This window comes from Channa argus, chromosome 1 (genome assembly GCF_033026475.1).
Source record: "Channa argus isolate prfri chromosome 1, Channa argus male v1.0, whole genome shotgun sequence".
In the NCBI taxonomy this organism is placed as follows: Eukaryota; Metazoa; Chordata; class Actinopteri; order Anabantiformes; family Channidae; genus Channa; species Channa argus.
The window spans coordinates 52,894,579-52,914,636 of NC_090197.1; the positions used below are offsets into that span (position 1 = coordinate 52,894,579).

At 35.8% G+C, this 20,058-nt stretch overlaps 1 protein-coding gene across 1 annotated transcript; it reads right to left on the bottom strand.

Annotated features, from left to right (window-relative positions):
* Positions 1–3,886: 3,886 nt before the first annotated feature.
* si:ch211-195b21.5 (uncharacterized) lies at positions 3,887–18,852 on the bottom strand. Its single transcript, XM_067476157.1, has 8 exons — positions 17,917–18,852; positions 11,165–11,310; positions 10,438–11,047; positions 9,256–9,895; positions 7,297–7,361; positions 7,090–7,186; positions 6,881–6,999; positions 3,887–4,526 (listed from the first exon to the last, which is right to left on the bottom strand). The coding sequence occupies exons 1-8, from the start codon at positions 18,115–18,117 to the stop codon at positions 3,984–3,986; spliced, it is 2,421 nt and encodes an 806-aa protein (XP_067332258.1). The 5' UTR covers positions 18,118–18,852; the 3' UTR covers positions 3,887–3,983.
* Positions 18,853–20,058: the final 1,206 nt, after the last annotated feature.

The following is a 20,058-nucleotide window of genomic DNA, read 5'->3' on the forward strand; positions in this document are numbered from 1 at the left end:
GATGGAGGTGTATGTTTTGCTGCATTGGCATCAATTTGAACCTACAAGAGTAAAAAATATTTTTAAATGTCTTTATATATTGTATTACTCTACATTGGTTCTATGAAAGAAATCCAACACTAATCTAATCTAGAAGCGTATACAGCACAAAATACAGCATTATTAATCCTGTAAACCCTTTAACCTCTTTTATGCAAATATGGCTCAGATGGTAAGGCAGTCTCTACAGACCACAGGGTCAGCGGCTCCTGGTTATATGTCAAAGTGTCCTTGGGCAAGACACGGAACTTTAAGTTTCTCTCAGTGGTTGAGGTGAGCACCCTGCCTGGCAGTCACTGTCATTGGCGTGTGAATAGGTGAATGAGAAGCAACACTGTAAAGCACTTTGTTTTTTTTGCCCATTCGGCTTATCCGGTGACTTCAGGGTCGCTACAGCGGATCATTGTCTGCATAATGATTTGGCAGAGGTTTTTTATTTTTTTTACGCCAGATGCCGTTCCTCGCGCATTTTCTTCCGGGCTTTGAGCGGTACTTCACAGCTGGGGAGGGGTACTGGCCTTGTGGTCCGTGGACGACTGCCTTACCAACTAAGCTACAGCCACCCTTTGGATAAAAGGGCATAATAACCAGACCCTTTCCCATTAAATGCTACCACCAACTAAGCCCAACAGACTTGTAAAATATATTTATTTTAAATATTTTAAAATTAATCAACTGATCAACAGATTTTCTTTGAAATCATTATCATTATAAATTAGTTTAATATATATTTAGAATATCCAAGAGAGAAGGCCAGTTGACATGACTCAACTTCCAGATAACTACAAGTGGATGACTGAGAGCCTTTTCTGACATGACATTTTACAGCATGTGTACATGTTGTTTTTCTTGGTCATGGTTCACTATGTTGACTTGTCAGAAGCACAGGTGAAACACATTTGAACTCAATTTCATTTGTATTGTTTCCCCATATACTGTCTCCTGGCTATGAAAAGTTTGAAACATTCCCAATGTGTGCTGCTCCCTATAAAGACGTTAACCAGGTTTCTGAAATCTGTGTTAGTACTTAATGACAGAGGGAAACACGATAATGATCAGAAACCTGGATTTCATGTAAACATCATATCCAGAATTAGGTCAAAGAAATCCAAGGACCAAATTAGTAAATGACTCAAAACAGTTATATTAGTGTCCCTGTCCACAAACTCAGTGACCCACCATGTTTATTGCCAGGTCCCTTGAGATTTCATATCTGAATGTACTAGAAAAGTTATTTTACACCATTTAATTAACAGAAATAAATAGTTATACATTAATAGTAAAAAAAGTCTACTCTAGAAATTACAGCTATATATCAAACTGCTATATATAATTAATGTTAATTAGTAAAAATGTAATGAACATTACAACATTGTACAACAATGTACATTATTTATTAAAATAATAAGACAATGATTTCTTTGATGCGGGTTGGGTGCCTCTGGCACTGTTATATACAAATGTAAAAATGTGTAAAATTCTGTTTTTCTCTCAACAGCCAGTTATGGCACCAAGACCTACCTATAAACTAGTGATGGATGAAACAATACTGAAGCGTAGGTGCATGTATCAAGCACAAAGAGCGAAACCCCGTATCAATGTGTGCATTGCTTTGAGAAAGGTCACGTGACAGATACAGCTGCTGTATCATCAGGAAGTGTAGCGCCACATTGCTTTTAATGGTTTTTTGAGAGGAGGAGAGGAGACTTTGTTTGATGCCGTTTGTATTAGTTTTTGTTTTGTAATTTTCCACTGATGGAAACTTATGGAAGCATTGAGGAAAAAGACATTTTCTCCAGTCTCTACGCTAAATAACGTTAAAGTTTTACTTCCCTGTTTCCTCTTTTGCTCAGTTTTTATTTAAGTTAATTACGTTCAAATTCCTTTCTGGAGGACTCAAATTAATTAACTTAATTTTATTTACAGTTAAAATGTGGGCTCTGCTCCACAGAGCCGTCTTACATAAACAGGAGCTCTTCGTCAATGCACCTCTAAAAACTTGCATTACAATTTTGATGTACTCCTGCCTCATCTGTACCTTGTGTAAGAATTTTTCCCCAAAGTAGCAGATCTGGTCTCAAGAGACAAAACTGCCTTGGCTCAAACATGCTACAAAACAATCTTACTTAATAAAGATGTGTAAACCCTGCCTTTTCCCTTCACAAGCACTCCCACTTCACTTATTTTTCATAAATGACAACAGAAATTTCTTATACTTCGTTGCAAAAAAGATTTTTGTACATTCTGCGTTTGGCATACTATAAGTCATGGACATTATTTGGTTATTTTCAAACTAATTAGAATATATATTCATTCTATTTCATTCAGTTAGCACTTTATTATCATTTGGTTATGTTAACAGAGCCATTCATCCACGTGTCAGAAGGGATGAACCAAGTTCAGTCTCCACACGCTTTATCCACGTTGCCTGCAATGTTTTTTGTAATCCAACAGATGTCGCTATTAAGCACTACACAAACACAGTGTCAACACGGTCGACACAGTTAGGTAAATGTGCCATACGCTCCATAAGGTGTCAAATACCCATCACTCCTATAAACTGTAACTTTCTGGGAATACATTTTAAAAAATGAGATCAAATGTTTACCTTGCTAACATGTTTTATTAAATTGTACACGTATTTCTGGTTTGATCTTGAAATGACACCATAGGAGACAAATGTGTGTCTAGTATTTGGGGTCAAACTGTAGACTTCATTAGTAAAAGGAACTTAACTCTACACATATAAAAGCTTTAACAGTAAAATGCTGTTGGTCCAATATGCACACAGCAGCAGCGTTAGACAAAAATTAATTTGTCAACAAAAAATAATCCACTGTTTAATTCGGTAACCATTTAATTAAAAAATGTAAGGACATGTTTGAAATGTATTCATGTTTTATCTAAAAATCTGTTCTGTAGGTAGCCAATCTGCCAACATACTTGTTCATTCTTATAAGATACAACTAGATGAAAATGTGGAGATGGCAAAAAAGGCTTTTTTTCTCCACTGATCTAGATGGGGTATATATGTGGTTGGCACAGACAATGGAAGCTTCTGCTGCCAACCTTGATGTCAGATGCAGAAAGATTATAATTAATCTTTGTTCATGACTATGGTTGACAGTAAACAAATACACTTCCTGAAATTACTATTTTTTTAAAACACAATGAAGATTTACTCCTGAATGTGTGCTTTGCTCTTCTGATAACACCAACTAAAAATATGCAAAGTATAATCAGAAGAATGAAAGGTTCCATGAAGTGTAATTTAATTAAAACTCAAACCTTTAAAGGGATAGTTTAGGGGGTGGGTGTATGAATATTAAAGTCATGCTTCCATTGTTGTTGTTCCCGTGACAAACTTCCTTCAGAAGTTGTGAATGGAGTTAACTTGAAAGCCAATTCATGCAGATAATTTGATTAAACTCACTCCCAGTCGGCATTAGTTCCTGCTAACATGGGTCCCTCGTTTTTATCTCTGTTGTTTTGAAAGAAACAAGCAATAGGAAAAAGTGCTCCACAGATTCCCAGAGAAGTCCTAGAAGAAGCTGTTCCTGGTGATCACAGGTCAAAAGGACATGTTGTATTACATTTCTTAATCTCTCTGCAACCACGAGTAAAATGCAGGTAGTTGATATCACTTTTATCGGAGAACAGAAAATGGCGACTACTACCGTTATACATGAGTCTCAGCTGAACCTTTGTTTTAGCCAGAACTAGGGCTGTAATGGCATGGCCCTAATTTCAAACACTGTAGTTGCATTCTGGTTGAAAACATTTGCAAACAATGTGAAAAGCAGAAAGACTAGCAACCAAGAGGCTCAGTAAGAGGCATAAATATTACTTTCTTTTAAGACCAGCAGTTTAATAACTTGGAGAACAAGCTACCAACATCATCAGTGATCATATTATTAGGGAAACTGACAAGCATAATATACTGACTATGGTTTATCCCCTTTTTCTTTCTTCTTCTTTTTCTCCTTCTTCTTCTTTTTCTTTTTAAGTGATTTTCCTTTTGGGGTTTTTCTTTTCTCATTGTCACTACTACCACTGCTTTCATCTCCTTCTTTGCTGTCCTTGGAGGGTTTTCCCTTACTGTCTATGTCTTCAACTTTGACTTTGCAATGACTTCCACTGCCCTGTTCGTTTAACTTCGCCTTTACCCTAATGTTTGGAGGAGGTGTCAGTCCACGGGACACTGTTATAAGCATCCTCTCCTTTCTCATCTCATCTTTCAAGAGTATGTTATCCTGCTTGTGCCTGTGACTGCTGAAATCGTCATTGTGTTTGCTTCTGTGATCTCTTTCATTTTTCCTGTCTCGTTGGTAGTCTCTGGGATTCCTGTGGTCTCCTGAATCTCCTTGGTAGCCATGAACTGTTTGATCTTTCCTATCGGAGGGAAGTGAATGTCGGTTACTGCTGTTGCTTGTATAGTGGGAGTACCCTTGGTTTTCTTCAGCATGCTTGTCCATATGCACTTTAAGCTAAAAAAGAAAACAGAGAAAGATAATTTTGCCAACATTAAGTTAAAAACTTAACTTGACTCTGAAGAATACAGGCTTACTGAAAGACTCATCTAAAAGTGCTGGACTAGTTGCATTTCAAAGGGCCTTGTGATTAATGAGGACATAATGTAAAGTTTACCCTTCACAGAATTTATACCCACTGGAAAAATAATGATCAAGGAAAATTGGCTAATAAAGTAAGAACTTTCAACTTAAAAAAAAAAAACACAACACAAAGCTTCATTTAACGAATCATCATGAATACAATACACTCAGCCAGAATTGTCTATCAAAAGAACATGTTTATTCTTAGGGAAGAAGTGCCAGTAGAGTATGGTGGCTAAGCTCAAGCACAGATGCAGCTTTGGTCCGCACCATGTTTTCTGCTTGGTGACCAGCCCCTCCAAATATGAAGTTTTGTTGTTGCCTATTCCAGACTCTTTTAAGATTAAATTGGAGGCAGGATATTTTGAAACTACCATCTAGTGGTTGTCAGTGCAATCGCATTTTACAGTACATTAAATTGCTTTTAAAAGTCAAAGCCATGGTAGGTGCAGCTTGGGATAATACAAGGCAGCATTAGCAAACTTATGAAAATGCTAATACATAAACAAGTCTCTAAATAGACAATTTTGAGTCAGTTATTTGACTTTTTAGAGGCCTTATTATGCTTTTTAAAAAAATAATTTTTAATGGCAACTTCACAATACTCAGGTAGGCTGTATTTGAACAATGCTTAATGTTTGACATGATGTGTGCTCCACTGTATACCTTGGTTGTACTGAGTGATTAGTTGAGTTACTGTTATCTTTCCATCAACTCAAACCAGTTTAGTCACTCCCCTCCCACCTCTGGCATCTAGAGGGTTTTTTTTGCCCAGAAAACCGCCACTCGCTGGATATTTTCTGTTTTTCAGACTGTTGTCTGTAAACCCTAGAGTTGGATTTTCCTCCATTATTCTCAAAACAGCTTGACAACAGCCCCAGCTGCAGTATTGATAGATCTAACATTGGTTCTGATGCCAGAGATCAATTAGTTACTAAGTAACATTAACAAGTAATGCAGAAGCACAAAACCTCTGATGGTTAATGATAGGCTGTTTGCATAAATATTTAATGTAGCTAACCGCATGTTAGAGTTTTTTCAGTTCATTGGCGTTCTGCTGCAGAGCTAAATTTACTGCCAAGACATTAAACCCATACAAAACTTTGAGTCAATCATGTATCTCTGCCCCCTATCTTGGTGACAAAAAAACATTCAGAGTTAGTGATCACTATGACTTAATAACTTTTATCACTTTAATAACACTTAAGCAAAATTAACTATACGTTCAGTTCAGTTCAGTTCTGTGTAGTCATTCTGGGAAATAATCCTTGTTGTGAAGGCTCTTAATTTCTTTCCAATTTTGGACTCCTGTTCCATGTGGTTATTTGTTTGTTTTAAAAGATTATTGTGTACAATTATGATAGAAGCTAAGCTAAATTGGATTGCCACAGTTGCCACAGTTTTTATTGGTCGTTTTATGTGTCTACAGGTGTTTTAACAATATATATAGTTTCTTGTTGCCCCTGTCCTAATTTGTGAGACTGTTACGGGCCTACTAGTCCATACAACATTTCCTGAAGTTTAAAAAGTTTGGTTCCCACCAGCCAGACTTGGTTCTATAGCATCAGCGCCTGTTTTCTGTCCTCAGCCTCCAAACGTTTTGAGTGTTGTAAACGTTGTAAGGGTATTATTTGAAGTATTTTTTTTGGATTATTGGATTGTTTGGCCTTGTGCCATAATTTATATATATATATATATATATATATATATATATATATATATATATATACACACACACACATATATATATATATATATATATATATATACATACATACACACACACACACATACATATATATATATATATATATATATATACACACACACACACATATACATATATATATATATATATATATATATATATATATATATATATATATATATATATATATATATATATATATATATATATATATTTTTTTTTTTTTTTTTTTTTTTTTTTTTTTTTTTTTTTTTTTTTCCTGTAAATAGTATTGCTCCTCACTATAAAGCCATCTTGTACATAACTGTATTGAAGCTGTGGGGCTAAACTGCCATTTTCTTTCTACTGTTTCCTCTTGTTTTCACATTAGGGAGTTAGGGTTAGTGACTGTCTTTTTGTTTGTTTGTTTCTTCCTAGATGCTAGCTAGCACTTTCTTTGGGAAATAAATTCTTTTTACTTTATATTTATAGGCCAAAAAAGAAAATGAACCCCACATGAAGATACTGATGTACTACTCACACTGCTAGAGTTACTATGTCGGTGGATGGCTGCATGGTTTTCAGCAGAATTCAAATCTCCAATGAACTCCTCACATTTTTGGCAGTAAAACCCAATCACTGGTATCAGAAAATCCAATCCTGCATATTGTTTAAAAAAGCAGTAAATCAAATGGAACATTTTAATGTGTGAAAGACTTATGAGAAGGAAAATGAAGAAAACTTATTTACCATCTTGTTTCAACAATCCCTCCAGTTCTTTCATCAATGATTCCATTTTACTTATTCTGGCTTGTTTTTCTCCCTTCCCTTCCACATTTTCACCAGCCTGGTAAAAACAAGTTACAAATTTCAAAATGAATTACCTTTTTTTTGTGTGTTTACATTTTGCATTCAGGTGTTGAGCAGTCAATGATACACAGCTTAGAAATAATTTACCTTCTGTTTATCAGAGGTCTGAGATATGCCACTGCCATCACTTTTTGTTCGCTTTTCCTTTGTTGCTAAAGGAAGTGTTAACACAGAATATATCATGTATTCTACATGAAATGCATTAAACAATACAAAGTCATTAGGCCAGTTTTCAACTGACTGGGTATACTTGCACGTCTGGCTGCCACAAAACTTTATCCTTGACAACTTGAAAGAAACAGATCGAAAACTTAACATATCTGATGATTCTGAAACCATGGAATTGGGCAAGCACATTAAAAAACAAAAAATGAAAAAAAATGCTGCAAATAATTATTAGATATTAATAGACATTAACCATTTTAGACATTTACCATGCCTCCAAATTGAATTTTACAGTTTAACATACTGAGTTAAGTAGAACATGATACACAAAGTTGAATATACTGTATTATTCTTTATAGTACAAGTATAATGCATGCGCACTGTTCTATATTCTTATACAGAATGCTGCTACAAAACTCAATTTAACAAACAGAACAAGGCTGTGCTTTTGTATAAAAGACAGTGACTCCAACAATTTCAGATACACAAAAATCATAGTACTTTAACATTACTGGAATAGGAATAAACTGTACATCTGTGGGAGTGAGTCATAGCAGTGAAATTATATGCATTTACTTGGAAAGTGTTTACAGGAGCAAGGCATGGGAGTGACATAAATTACAGCTTCATTATGGAGAGCTTCTCATTTGATTTGTTTTCAGGTGGAAAAATATATTATATCGCAACATTTTAGAAAATGCAGCTAAAAAAGAAGTTAAAGTATTTATTTTATTCTAATGCTGGGTAATTGATTACATTTTAAGTAATTTACACAGCAGTTATGAAATAAAGTTATCAAATCATGGTTTAAACTCAATATACTAGGGGTTTGAATCTTTGGCAAACTTGTGATAGAAAGTATCATGATATTCATGATAATTCTCAATTCAAAAACAATTTGAACCAATTAACAGAAAAGGCATGCTATTGTAACCCTTATTCTATCGCACTGTGTGCCAAATTATTGATCCTTTGCCCACTAAGCTATATATAAAATGGAACTGACTGGTTTTGATGAGTCATTTAAAAAAGAAGTGAAATAAGGTGTGATGAGTATGTAACTTTTCTTATATTATAAATGGTATTAACATATTGCCTTTATGTAAATAATGTAATTAGAAAATGTAATTAAACATGTAAATCAATTACATTACTTCTTAAATATTTTTTGTAAAGATTTTTTGTGAGGGTTCTTCACAAACATTAATCTGCTGATGATGGGGTACAAAGTATTTACAAAATTATTCACTTTCTTTTGCCCAAGGTTATCAAGCAAATAAAATGTACTCAAATGTTTGCCCTGAAGGTGAAAATTAACTACAACCTAAGCATAATACGTGTGTGCTGTATATCATTGAGTCTCAACATTTTTTCTTATCAACAATACTGCAAAAATTGATGTTTGTAAATCTATTCAGAATCAGAAAAGACATGAATCATAATTCTTATATGATTGTGATTATGATTATGTAATTTATGTGATTTTCCCCCCCCCATAAGATTCTATAACGTACTATGAAAATACATGTGCCCATAATGAAAACAAAAATGCAGTAGAACATTTCAAAAGTTTAAGTAAGTATCTAACAGCCCATTCCCCCTCCCCAGCGTTGCAGTGCCGATCCAAGCCCGATAGAAATTGGGGAGGGTTGCGTCAGGAAGGGCATCCGGCGTAAAAACTGTGCCAAATCAACATGCGAACATTGATCCGCTGTGGCGACCCTGAACTCACGGGATAAGCCGAAAGGAGAGTAGTAAGTAAGTAACTAACTAATTGGTAACTGTTAAAAGTTGATTGCAATGTGATGGTTAGGATAGTAAATATAAAAAAATAGCTAGAACAACTAATGTTTAATTAAATCTTCAATGTGGGATTCTCACCTTTGATAAGAGACTGAAGAGACTCTAGAGCTTGCCGCACATTCGGGTTGCTCAGTGCTGGCACTGCCAAGCTTGCTGCCATTGGGTCTAAACCAGGTGCAGGAGATTGCTGCTTTTCTTCCTTCCACCCCTGCATTTTTATATTACTGATGTCTGTTGTGCTCAAAGTTTTTAATATATTCTTGATCTTCTCACATTCATTACTGTCCAAATAAGTAGAGCCAATAGTTGAGGAAGTCACTTGAAGGGGTTGCTTCACATCGAGAATATCTCTATAACTATTGAATATATTCTTGTTTTGACAATTCTGTTGATTGCAAAGAGCAGACACATTCTGTAATTTGGCACGTTCTTCTATTTGGGAAAATGTTGCAAAAAGGGCAGCAGGGTATTTATCTTCTTTTCCACTAGTGTCTTCGTTTCCATACAAGAATGACTCTTCATCTTCAAGCTCATTGGTTTTCTGGACTGTGGAATCCTCTTGACTGTGCACATGGAGCCATGAAAAGTCACTGCCTACTCTATCATGGGGAAGAAGCATACTGTCATTTTCAAATGATGTTAAACTTTCCAGAGTGTCAAGTTTCTGAGGTCTGTATTCATCTGGGACACTCTCCAATTTTTTGCTTTCATCGGAGGCCTGTTCAGAAGAGAATGCAATGACAAAAACTTAACAGATAGCAGCTACTTCACTTTGTTATAGAGCTTTAGAAGTATTAACTAAAAATGCACAGTTACAACACACATTCCTTGCAATCCAGGTCTAATGTGTTCTTGCTTACTTATTTACTAAAAAAACTAAAACTTGCCCAGCATTTCCTTGGTCAATTTCTAAATAAATTATATGTTCCATAATCCATGTACAGACACTAAAGCCAGAGTGAAATGCCTCCAACTAGGATCATTTCTGGCATCCAGTATGCAAACTGTATTAGCTGGTTCTTCTGTGTTGGACACCTCTGTCTACCTCTGTTTATAACCTCCAAAAATAGTTATAAACGCATTTTTGTATATATTTTTCTTCCAACAAAATTATGATACTTGATAAAGTCTGGTACCGCCCATAGATTTTGTGCTTTCTAAATACTCATGGATTAGTTATTTATTATTGAAATTGTGGTATGAATGCAGTGTACAAAAGACATCATAACAAGCATCACAAGTAGAATAAAAATTAAGTACCTGAATAGTGAGAATGGCATCCTTGAGAGTGGGTAACCGCTCTTCCAATTCTTTACTGTTCATGACAAGCTTCAGTCCTTCTAACAGACCATTTCCTGTCAGATTATTACTGCTGCTAACACTGCTGCTGCAGCTGGGGCTCCTCTTCCTCTTTTTGACATTCCTCTTCTCACCACTGCTACTTCGTGACTTGGACCTCCTTATCCGGCTCTTGCTACGTACACGACTCTTGTTCTTGCTGCGACTTCGACTCCTACTGCGAGCCCTGCTTTTGCTTCTAGCAAAACTTTTGCCATGAGCACGACTCTTGTCCCTTCCTCTGCTTCGGCTACGCACTTTGCTTTTGCTTCGCCCTAGGCTCTTGGCTTGAGATTTCCCACGGCTTCTGCCTCGACTTCTGCCACGGCTTCTGCCCCGACTTTTGCTCCGACTATGGCTTTTGCTCCTGGTCACATGCTTATGGAACTTAAGGTCTGATCTGACTGCTTCTTTCAGGATGTTACTTGACTTCATTGCATCAGCCAGATTGTAACTCATGTTCCCCTTCAGATAGTCTGGGAGAGGTTTGTTGGCTGCAATACATCTCAAGAATTCCTCACTAGCTCTGTCACTGAAAATCAAAATGCATGACTTTCAAAAGAAATAAACTAAATATACATTGCAGGAACTGTTCTAGCTTAGTCTACACATAGAAATATTTTTTTAAATGCATACAAACATACTGTACCTATTATCTGAAGGATGATGTTCCACGGACGTGGCGTTCCACTGTGGTACTGGCAGGTGTGGTGGTTCTGCAGGAGGGGCGATCTGCTGGTTGCCTCTCAAAGCAATCACTGTACTATGGTCTACGGAGAAGCTGCTACAATGGGGCTGAGAGTGTTCACAGTATATGTTACAGTACTATACAAAAAAAAGCCTGAATTTTTTTTATTTTTTATTTCTATGGTTACATTTGTAAATATAAAATGAATATTACATTCTTCTATTTTACAGAAATTGTGTGCATTAAAAGAAATAGTTGAAAACACTGTTTTAGTTTTAAAATCTTTGAAGAATAAAAATGGTGTAGCAAACATTTACAAAGTGATCAGAATATGCAAATTTTAAAAATTGGGGTTACAACACTGAAAACGTTAAAGTAAGTTTTACAGTTACTCAATGAATCGTGTAATATCCTCATGTTGATCGCATCTACTGCCAATTGAATCATCAACAGACATAAAACGCAGGTAATAACTGGCACTGTTGGTATTTGCTATGCATCAAAAAAAATAAACAATAAAAAAAAAACAATCACAAAAATGTGCCAATTATGGAGTAATCAGGGTGTGATGGTCATTGTTTTATTTCGGCCTACAACTAAGAGCCTGGTATACTGACATTAAGTAGACCTTTTTTTATGATGGCTTTGCCTATTTACACCAAACTCTAATAAAGTTGGTAAAATACTGTCTTGTGTTCTTTGAAAGAAAAGCTGCCAGACCCCGGGTATTAGAACTGAAATGCTTAACATGACAATGTAATTGATGATGAAATTGATTCGATGAAATTGATTGAAATTGATTCGAAACGAAACAGAACCTGTTAATGCTAGTCACCAATTCAATGTCCCACTGGAAACACACTTGTTTAATACGACATATCTAGGAAGAAAACAGGGAGGGGTTTAAGGACTGCTATCATGGCAGCTCTAATGTAAGTAACTGGTTACAGGGTTGTAGTACTGCTGAGGTCAGTATAATCATCGCAATACAACAAAAAGTAGCTGACCTCATTTGTCCAAATGTGAGCAAACTAATCAAAATCTGACCTACTACTACTACTACTACTCTCCTTTCGGCTTATCCCGTGAGTTCGGGGTCGCCACAGCGGATCATTGTCCGCATGTTGATTTGGCACAGTTTTTACGCCGGATGCCCTTCCTGACGCAACCCTCCCCAATTTCTACCGGGCTGTTGGAATGGGCTGTTAGGGGTTCAGGGTCTTGCCCAGGGACACTTCGACATATATGCAGGGCCGAACCACTCACCCTGTGGTCCGTAAGCAACTGCCTTTACCAACTGAGCTATAGCCGCCCCCAAACTAATCAAAATCTGACCGAATGTCTTAAAATGTTGTACAATGCACCACATCATTGCTTGAGTCTATTTGAATTCATAATTGTAGCTTATCTTTCAATACATGTGTGAGTCTGCCAGGAGAAACACCGGGATGATATTTTGACGTGGCAGCTGTACAAATGCACCATGCTTTACAGGTTATTTGGTAGTTAAAGCTTTATGGGAGAATGGCAGAGAGAAAAAAGGTCAAATTGAATCTCAGGTAGAATTTGTAAGAACCCATGTGGGAGACTGACAGTCTCATACTGTAGGTGTCTTGGCGGCCTTCCTCACTAGTTCCCTTCGTCACTCTAGGCATGTTCCATATTCCATTCATATTTTACTAATGAGTTTAAAGGTGTCCAAGAGATATTTAATGACTAAAAAAAGTTCTTATATCCATGCCCTCACGTCTGCATTTCAACAATCCTATTAGAGAGCTTATTGGATTATTCTTCTACCTTAGTGGTGGAACCTTTGGCTAGGATACTGAATCATAAGTAGTAAAATCCTTTAAACATTCACTGCAATTAGGCGATTTCCATTTAACAAAGTGTGTGACTTTGGAATCTAATTGGCTGCACCAGTGATAATTTAGGTGAGTTAATGTAAACGGGGTGAGTATTTATGCAGTCATTTATTTCATTATTAAAAGTATTATATTGATTCATTTTTATTATTTTGTAATGACCAGTTTCCACTTTGACATGGAGTCCTTTTAAAAGTCTTGTCAAAAAAAAATTAGACAAAAAATCAATTACAAAGTTTAGGGCTGCAAAATTTTAAAAGGTGAAAACTTCCAAGGGGTTGATTTTTGCTTATTTCCATTGTATTTCTGACTAGATCTTACAAAATGTAGTGGCATTGTTTATAACGTGGTTGTTTCCTGTGCACTCATTTACTAAGCTGAACAACCTGTCAGTGTAGTCTCTCTCCCTACTGGACGGAACATCTCAAATTGACTGAAAAGCCACAGATGATGTGGGACACACCACTTCATGACATGGCAGACTTTGGCCAACAACAACAGTTTAGTGTGTCACAAACCTACTTAAGAGTCACACCCTTTCAAGGCCAAGGAGTCAATGGTCTAATTTTACACAATAAGACAGAAAAGATGCAACAAAATTAATAATCCCTTCATGGTTTTAATATGTTGAGCATGTAGACAGTAGGGAAGAACCAGTTCTCCTTTACTAAGTCCATAGTAACTAAAAATGCAACTGTGGAGTAAAATAACCTTTCTAATGTAGTCAAGAAGAAAGGTAATGCTACAACACGTGGAATGCTGGTTGAGTCAGCAAGTCTAGCAACAGGTGTAACTGGAGCATTTTGTGTGAACATGTCATCAAAGGTTTATATGTGTTTGTGAAATGCTACAGCTACATTCACAAAAGCACACATTTGTTTTGGCAAACAAATCTATACTTTTTAATGCTAGCTGGGTGCTGTTCAATGTTAGATGTTGTGAATTGTGGATCAGAGAATCAGAGATTTTGGTAATATTGATACAGACTACCAAAATGTTTAGTATCGCAATATCATTTAAAACACAGCGGGAGATGGCTCATTTGTTTGCTTTAAATCCCCCAAATAACTTCAAACAGAGCAGCATGCTACAGACACAAGCTCAGGGACTTGCAAGATAAAGTCCAGATAATATCAGGAGCGTCTCACATGGACATTTGCGTTCTTACATACTCCGAATTCCAGTGCATTTGTGAGAGGGATTTAAGATGGCCTCTTTAAGCTTCTGATTGACCAAACAAACTTTTTTCAAACTTGATTCAAGAAATCAGCAGTGGGTAGTACAAGGATAGTAGGAAAACAGCGGGGCTGTGGCTCTTCAGGACCAGGGTTGGACACCCATGCACTTTACCTTTTAACTTCAATATTTACATTTATTCACTGGGCAAGAGCTTTTCTTCAAAGTGGTGTACAAATTACAGTTAATCAGTAGTTAAGTTTGTATTTCTGTATTTCAAGTTGATTTTGCTGTCCAGCTACAAGGTTGCTCCTTTAAATATCTTTCTTCAGTGTTCCACGATTTACATTTTTTCCTGTAAAATATGTAAAATAATTTTTTAACAGCATTAAAACATGTGGACTTGATATTATATTCATTATAATAGCTATATGTCATAATTTGTTCTAAATATAAAGTAAATGCAAAAACTTAAAATTTACATAATAATATTAATAATAATAATAATAATAATAATAATAATAATAATAATATATGTACTAACCAGTACCAGTCGGTACAAAAGTATTCTATGTGGAAATACCATGACAAATATGATAATAATAATAAATGTCATAGAAAAAGTAAAGCTCATAACAGACTAGCGTTTCTAAATGAGCAAAGAATGCTTTTACTGACTTATGCTTTTTGATGGTAGCCGGTGGAGGTTGCTGAACTGTATTGTTTGCATCAACTGAGGGTTTTCACTCTTTTTGATAAATTATTTTCCAGTAAATAAATAGCGTGCATCAAAAATATTATGTAACATACGTAATATAACCAGTAATTGGCATATTTTACGATAGGTTTATTAATTATGCACAATAAAATAATAATTATTAGGGCTGTCAAAACATTAACATAAATTCCTTTTAACACCACCAAAGTTCTGTTCTGACCCATTGCCTCTCTGACACAGGGCTTGACAGTAGGAGTGACTCTCTCTCTCTCTCTCTCACACACACACACACACACACACACACACACACACACACACACACACACACACACACACACACACACACACACACACACACACACACACACAAACACCTGCATCCATCATCCAGTGAAACAGAATCTAGCTGATTCTTTCAGGTGGAAATCTTTACATTATCCACAAAAATACCATGTGAGCGAAAAAACAAACAAAAAGAAATTAACACATCTAACAAGAATAAATTCAAAACAGTAATGTAGGCTCTGCCTGCCTATGTGTTAACCATAATGAGTTTGTCTAATCTCTACCAGCTATGAAGACAGTAAAATGCCTGTATGTTATGTTAATCTGGTTTGCGTGGATAATTTAGCAATTGTGCATGTGCTCCAAACTAAACCAGCCTCTCATTCTTCTCCCAGATGAATCTTAGATAGATAGCAGATAGACAATAAAATAGGTTAATTGAGGGATAGTGACAAATTTCTATATTCAGTTTAAACGTCATCCAGTGATTAACATCAGGACAACTATTTCAAAATGAAAGACTATAAATAAATAACTCTGTGACTTAGCAGATGTAGAAAAGAATTAGGTCTAATTAAAAAAATATTCATTTCACTTGCTTCACCTAGTCAGCACCTTTGATACCATGTATCCACTCCTGAGTATTAAAACTTGAGTTTAAAGTAAATTGTGGTCAAATAAAACATATGCAATTAATTTGTGAGTTAACCGCAATTAACTTAAGACAATGTGGGATTAATCGTGTTTAGACTTTTTAATCATCATTTGCAGAGTCTCTCATTGATTTTTCTTTCTCACTTGCTACTGTATCCGTTTTCTCGTGATACACTTTTCTGCTTTAGACACACGGGTAGCATATTTCCTAATATAGAGTAATTGAGCAGTGGACACACATCTTTTAATAGAATTATTTTGATTTATTAACATACACATGGAGGCAAATTAGCTGCTGTACATGTGTCATGAATCTGAATTTGCCTGTGCACTAATTTCTTCTTTTTCACAAAGTAAGAACCTTTCTGCACACATACTAGTAAATGAGGCCCAATTTTCTAATGATATTTTATCTTCCATTTAATCTCCATATTATCTCATTCACACTGCCTCTAGAAAACTGTGTGTACTCACAGGCTGATTGATGAAACGTGCAGTCTAACTTCCCTCTCATCCTGTGTTTATACAAGTATGAGAATGGTAAAAATATGAACATAAATACGCCAGTGACTCTTTTACATTCAACATACCTTAGTGTTGACAAAAACATCTAAACTGAAATTTACTTCAAAATTTCATGCAGACAACTGCTGTCTATCAACACATAACACTGACCAGTTTCATACATTATGGATTCAGAGAAGTACTATCAAGCCAAATTTCAATACACATTTAATCAGAGCTTTTAATTGTAGCAAGAACGCTCAAGCTCATCAACCCTGATGGTTTTCCAGGGGTGGCACTGTGGCAACTAACTGTGGTAACTAATTCTTAGAATTCAATATAGGTGATACAATTCAATGCACAACTAATTCATCAATAGGATTCTTAATCAAATAAAAAAAAAAGAGAGATTAGCTTTTTCTCAGTGTACTGCATCCCAAACCACTAATTCCGCTCCATTGCCCTCTGAGCTGTAAATTAAACTTAACTTTTATGCTAAAAAAACAAGTAAAACATCAGTCAACATAAGCCCTGTATATAGAGGAATATCAAGTAGTGCTTACAGAGGAAATGTAGCAGCCTTTAGATCCATGTTTTCCAGGCAAATTGTGTGTGAACTGTAGTTTCACTTTGAAACATAAAGTTTATTAATTAAGAAAACTCAAGAACAGATTCAGGCTATGCAGCTATGCACTGCCAGTACAAGCAAATGTGGCACATCTAGTTCAACATTAAGTACTGTTAGGTGTCTAAGCATAAGTTGAAACACAAATATTGAAAATAGTTTATATTAAAAAAAATAATCTGGAAACTCAGAAACAGTGAGTTGTATACTCAGAATACTCTACTCAGTGGTACTTAGGGATTTAAGTATGAGGACTTACATTATTAGTTTAATAGGTTATTTTGCCTGGTTTTGTAATAATTGGCATAAACATGTCACCATTAACCAGTATAACATATGTCTCCTTGTTTTGAGTCAAAAGACAGCTGAGATGTCGATTACTCTTGTTACTTCACCCTCTTTATTGTGACCATGTAGCCAGTATTTTATACATAACACAACTTTCTGTTTATCAAATAACTGTTAGAGTTTAATTACAACACAACATGAAGCTTTACAATTACTAGTTATTGCAGTGTCAGAAACTTGGATGCGAGGTGAACATGCTTAACGTTATAATAAATACTATGACTAGGAAACGTTAAGGTCAGGTGTGAATAATAAACCAGTTTGCAATAATAAGACCGTCACTTTGACCTATAATAACCAGTACAGTAAAGCCAGTGAGATGTCCGTTGTCAATGACGTTGATAACCTGTGGCCAATTGTTTCATATATGATTTCGTAGTCATGTAGTTAACGTGATGGTATGCACTCAGACAACGACACACTGATAACTGCTACTCACAGTGGTTTTTGATTTTGGCTCATGTTTGCTAGCTAGCTTGCTTAATCATGGAACATAAGCCCAGGTAAAGCTAGCTTTATTATTTTGTTGGGTACGTACATTGATGAAATGCCCACTCGGTGTTCTGTTGTGGTGAAAATGGCTATTCGGTGCCGAGACCGAAAATGGTCCACACGGTCCAGGAGGAGGGGGTCCAGGAGGGGGAACGCCACAGGGCCCTCGGGGTCTGAAAGGAGAACCATGGGGTGGTGGAGGTCCGAACGGTGGCGAATAGTGTGGAAGTTTACCTGGGCGGTACATGGTCGTGTTCAAAAGTGTAAACAAATTCCTGTATCCTAGAACTACAAAAACAAACCGAAGGTGAAAATGTAGAGTCTCACTAAGACGCTTTTCTCACACAATTTAGCGAGTATGCTTCCAGTGTTTGCAGCGACTATAGATGCCCTCGGAAACGCAACAGTGACAAAGGAAAACATCCGGAGTAATTCATTCAAAATAAAGGTCTTTTTCGGAGCATATTTTGGCAGCCGGCTGATGAACCTTAATTTTAAAATATCTCACTTTACTGGCCACCTGACTTAAATAATTAATTTCCCTTGTTTTTAAAACTTATTCCCCATAGGATCAGAGGTTAGACCCAGCTCTACCCGACCACATGTGCCCCTGGCAAAACACTGACCCCCAACAGCCCATTCTCTTCCAATTTCTTTACTTCGCATTCCTAACAAATACAACTCTATCATCAGCTCCTCTTCCTACAGAATACCATTAGCTTTTTCTACCTCCACATCAATCAAGTTAACAATAAATTTAAAAAAAAAAGAAAAAACACATACATCCAGCAGCAACTATAGTCTCTTCATCCCTTACTTACCTTGGATGAACGAAGTTACTTACTACCTCAGATGTTTCTTATAGTAATTTTTTTTTTTTTACATATTAGGAAAAGCATGTCATTGCTTACATTATGTGCACCAATTTTTTCCTTTAGCTTGAAACTGTCATGCTTCTTAATTTACATTTCTACTTATGTCAAAGACATTTAAATTTTAACTACAAAACATTTGTATTTTTTAATTGAATTGATAGTTTCTTTGCAATCTAAGCATTTTAAGAAATCTTCAGGCTTGTAAAAGTAAAGCTGGTAGGATACTGGTCATAACTGGGTGCATTTGGCTTGTTCTAGGTCACTGCTGCATTTACTAGATTGTTTCACTCAGATCCTGTGCTGCTGGCATTCTTAGAACGCAATATGTAAAAAGTAATGTATTTAATATGTGTTTGTTTGACTTGCCTGTGAGAAAATGTAAAATTAAGCACTAAACTAATTAACTTACTAATTATTAAATTCTTAGTATATGTATTTTTACCTTTAAAATAGCTATAATACTGCTTCAGATCATGACATCTTCTAAAACTCCCAAATAGCCCAAAAGGCAGATTACTGTTAATTACATCATTGAAAATATATGTAATAAAAAATGTAATGACTGCAAATGACAAAATAAAAATATTTGGTGAAAAATTTAGAAAGCAGTCTATAAATGCATACAGCTTGTCCGCATCATAGTTGAGAAATGCATTGGAGGAAATATCCTGTTAAAACATAAAAACTTATTTTTGCTTAAGCTCAGAAACTACTGGATGTTATACTGACTGTATTAACTTGTCCTATTTCATGAAAACAAGAAGTGGTCCATCTCTTTTGTGCTGTGTTGATGTGAAATGTGTCTCCAATTACAGAATGACTACTGTCAATTGGTCCCAGGAGCTGTCAGCTGTAATTAGGCGAGAGATGGGGTATTGCCTGGATCGGTCTATATCTCATATATAGAGAGACAACCATTCCCTTTCGCCTTCACACCTACGGCCAGTTAACCTAACTGTACCTTTCTTTTCACTTTCCTCTGGACAGTGGAAAGAAAGAGTAGTACCTAGAGGAAAATCCACACAAGAACATGAAAAACATGCAAATTTTACACAGGAAAGTGTAGAATAACATGAACAATAAGTACAAACAATTCAGATGTCCTTGGACAAGGATATTTCTACAAACCGACTTTCAAAAATAAAGGAAATTTTTACCTGTAATATATTGTAATCTATATATTTTTGTTTTATCTAAAATGCTTTAGAGCATGTGTCTACATAAATAAATCAACCTTTGTTCAATTAGATCGCGATTTAGACTAGAGACTTAGTAAAAATCGTCAATTTGATCATTTGGGGCTGCACAGCTCT

What these genes read in the sequence shown, in the direction of transcription:
- si:ch211-195b21.5 (XM_067476157.1), bottom strand. Translation starts at nt 18,117, where the DNA reads ATGTACCGCCCAGGTAAACTTCCACACTATTCGCCACCGTTCGGACCT. An exon ending in CGAGTGGGCATTTCATCAAT is followed by an intron (nt 11,311 to 17,916) that starts GTACGTACCCAA and finishes GAACACTCTCAG; the next exon opens with CCCCATTGTAGCAGCTTCTC. An exon ending in GACATAGTAACTCTAGCAGT is followed by an intron (nt 4,527 to 6,880) that starts GTGAGTAGTACA and finishes TTTCTTTTTTAG; the next exon opens with CTTAAAGTGCATATGGACAA.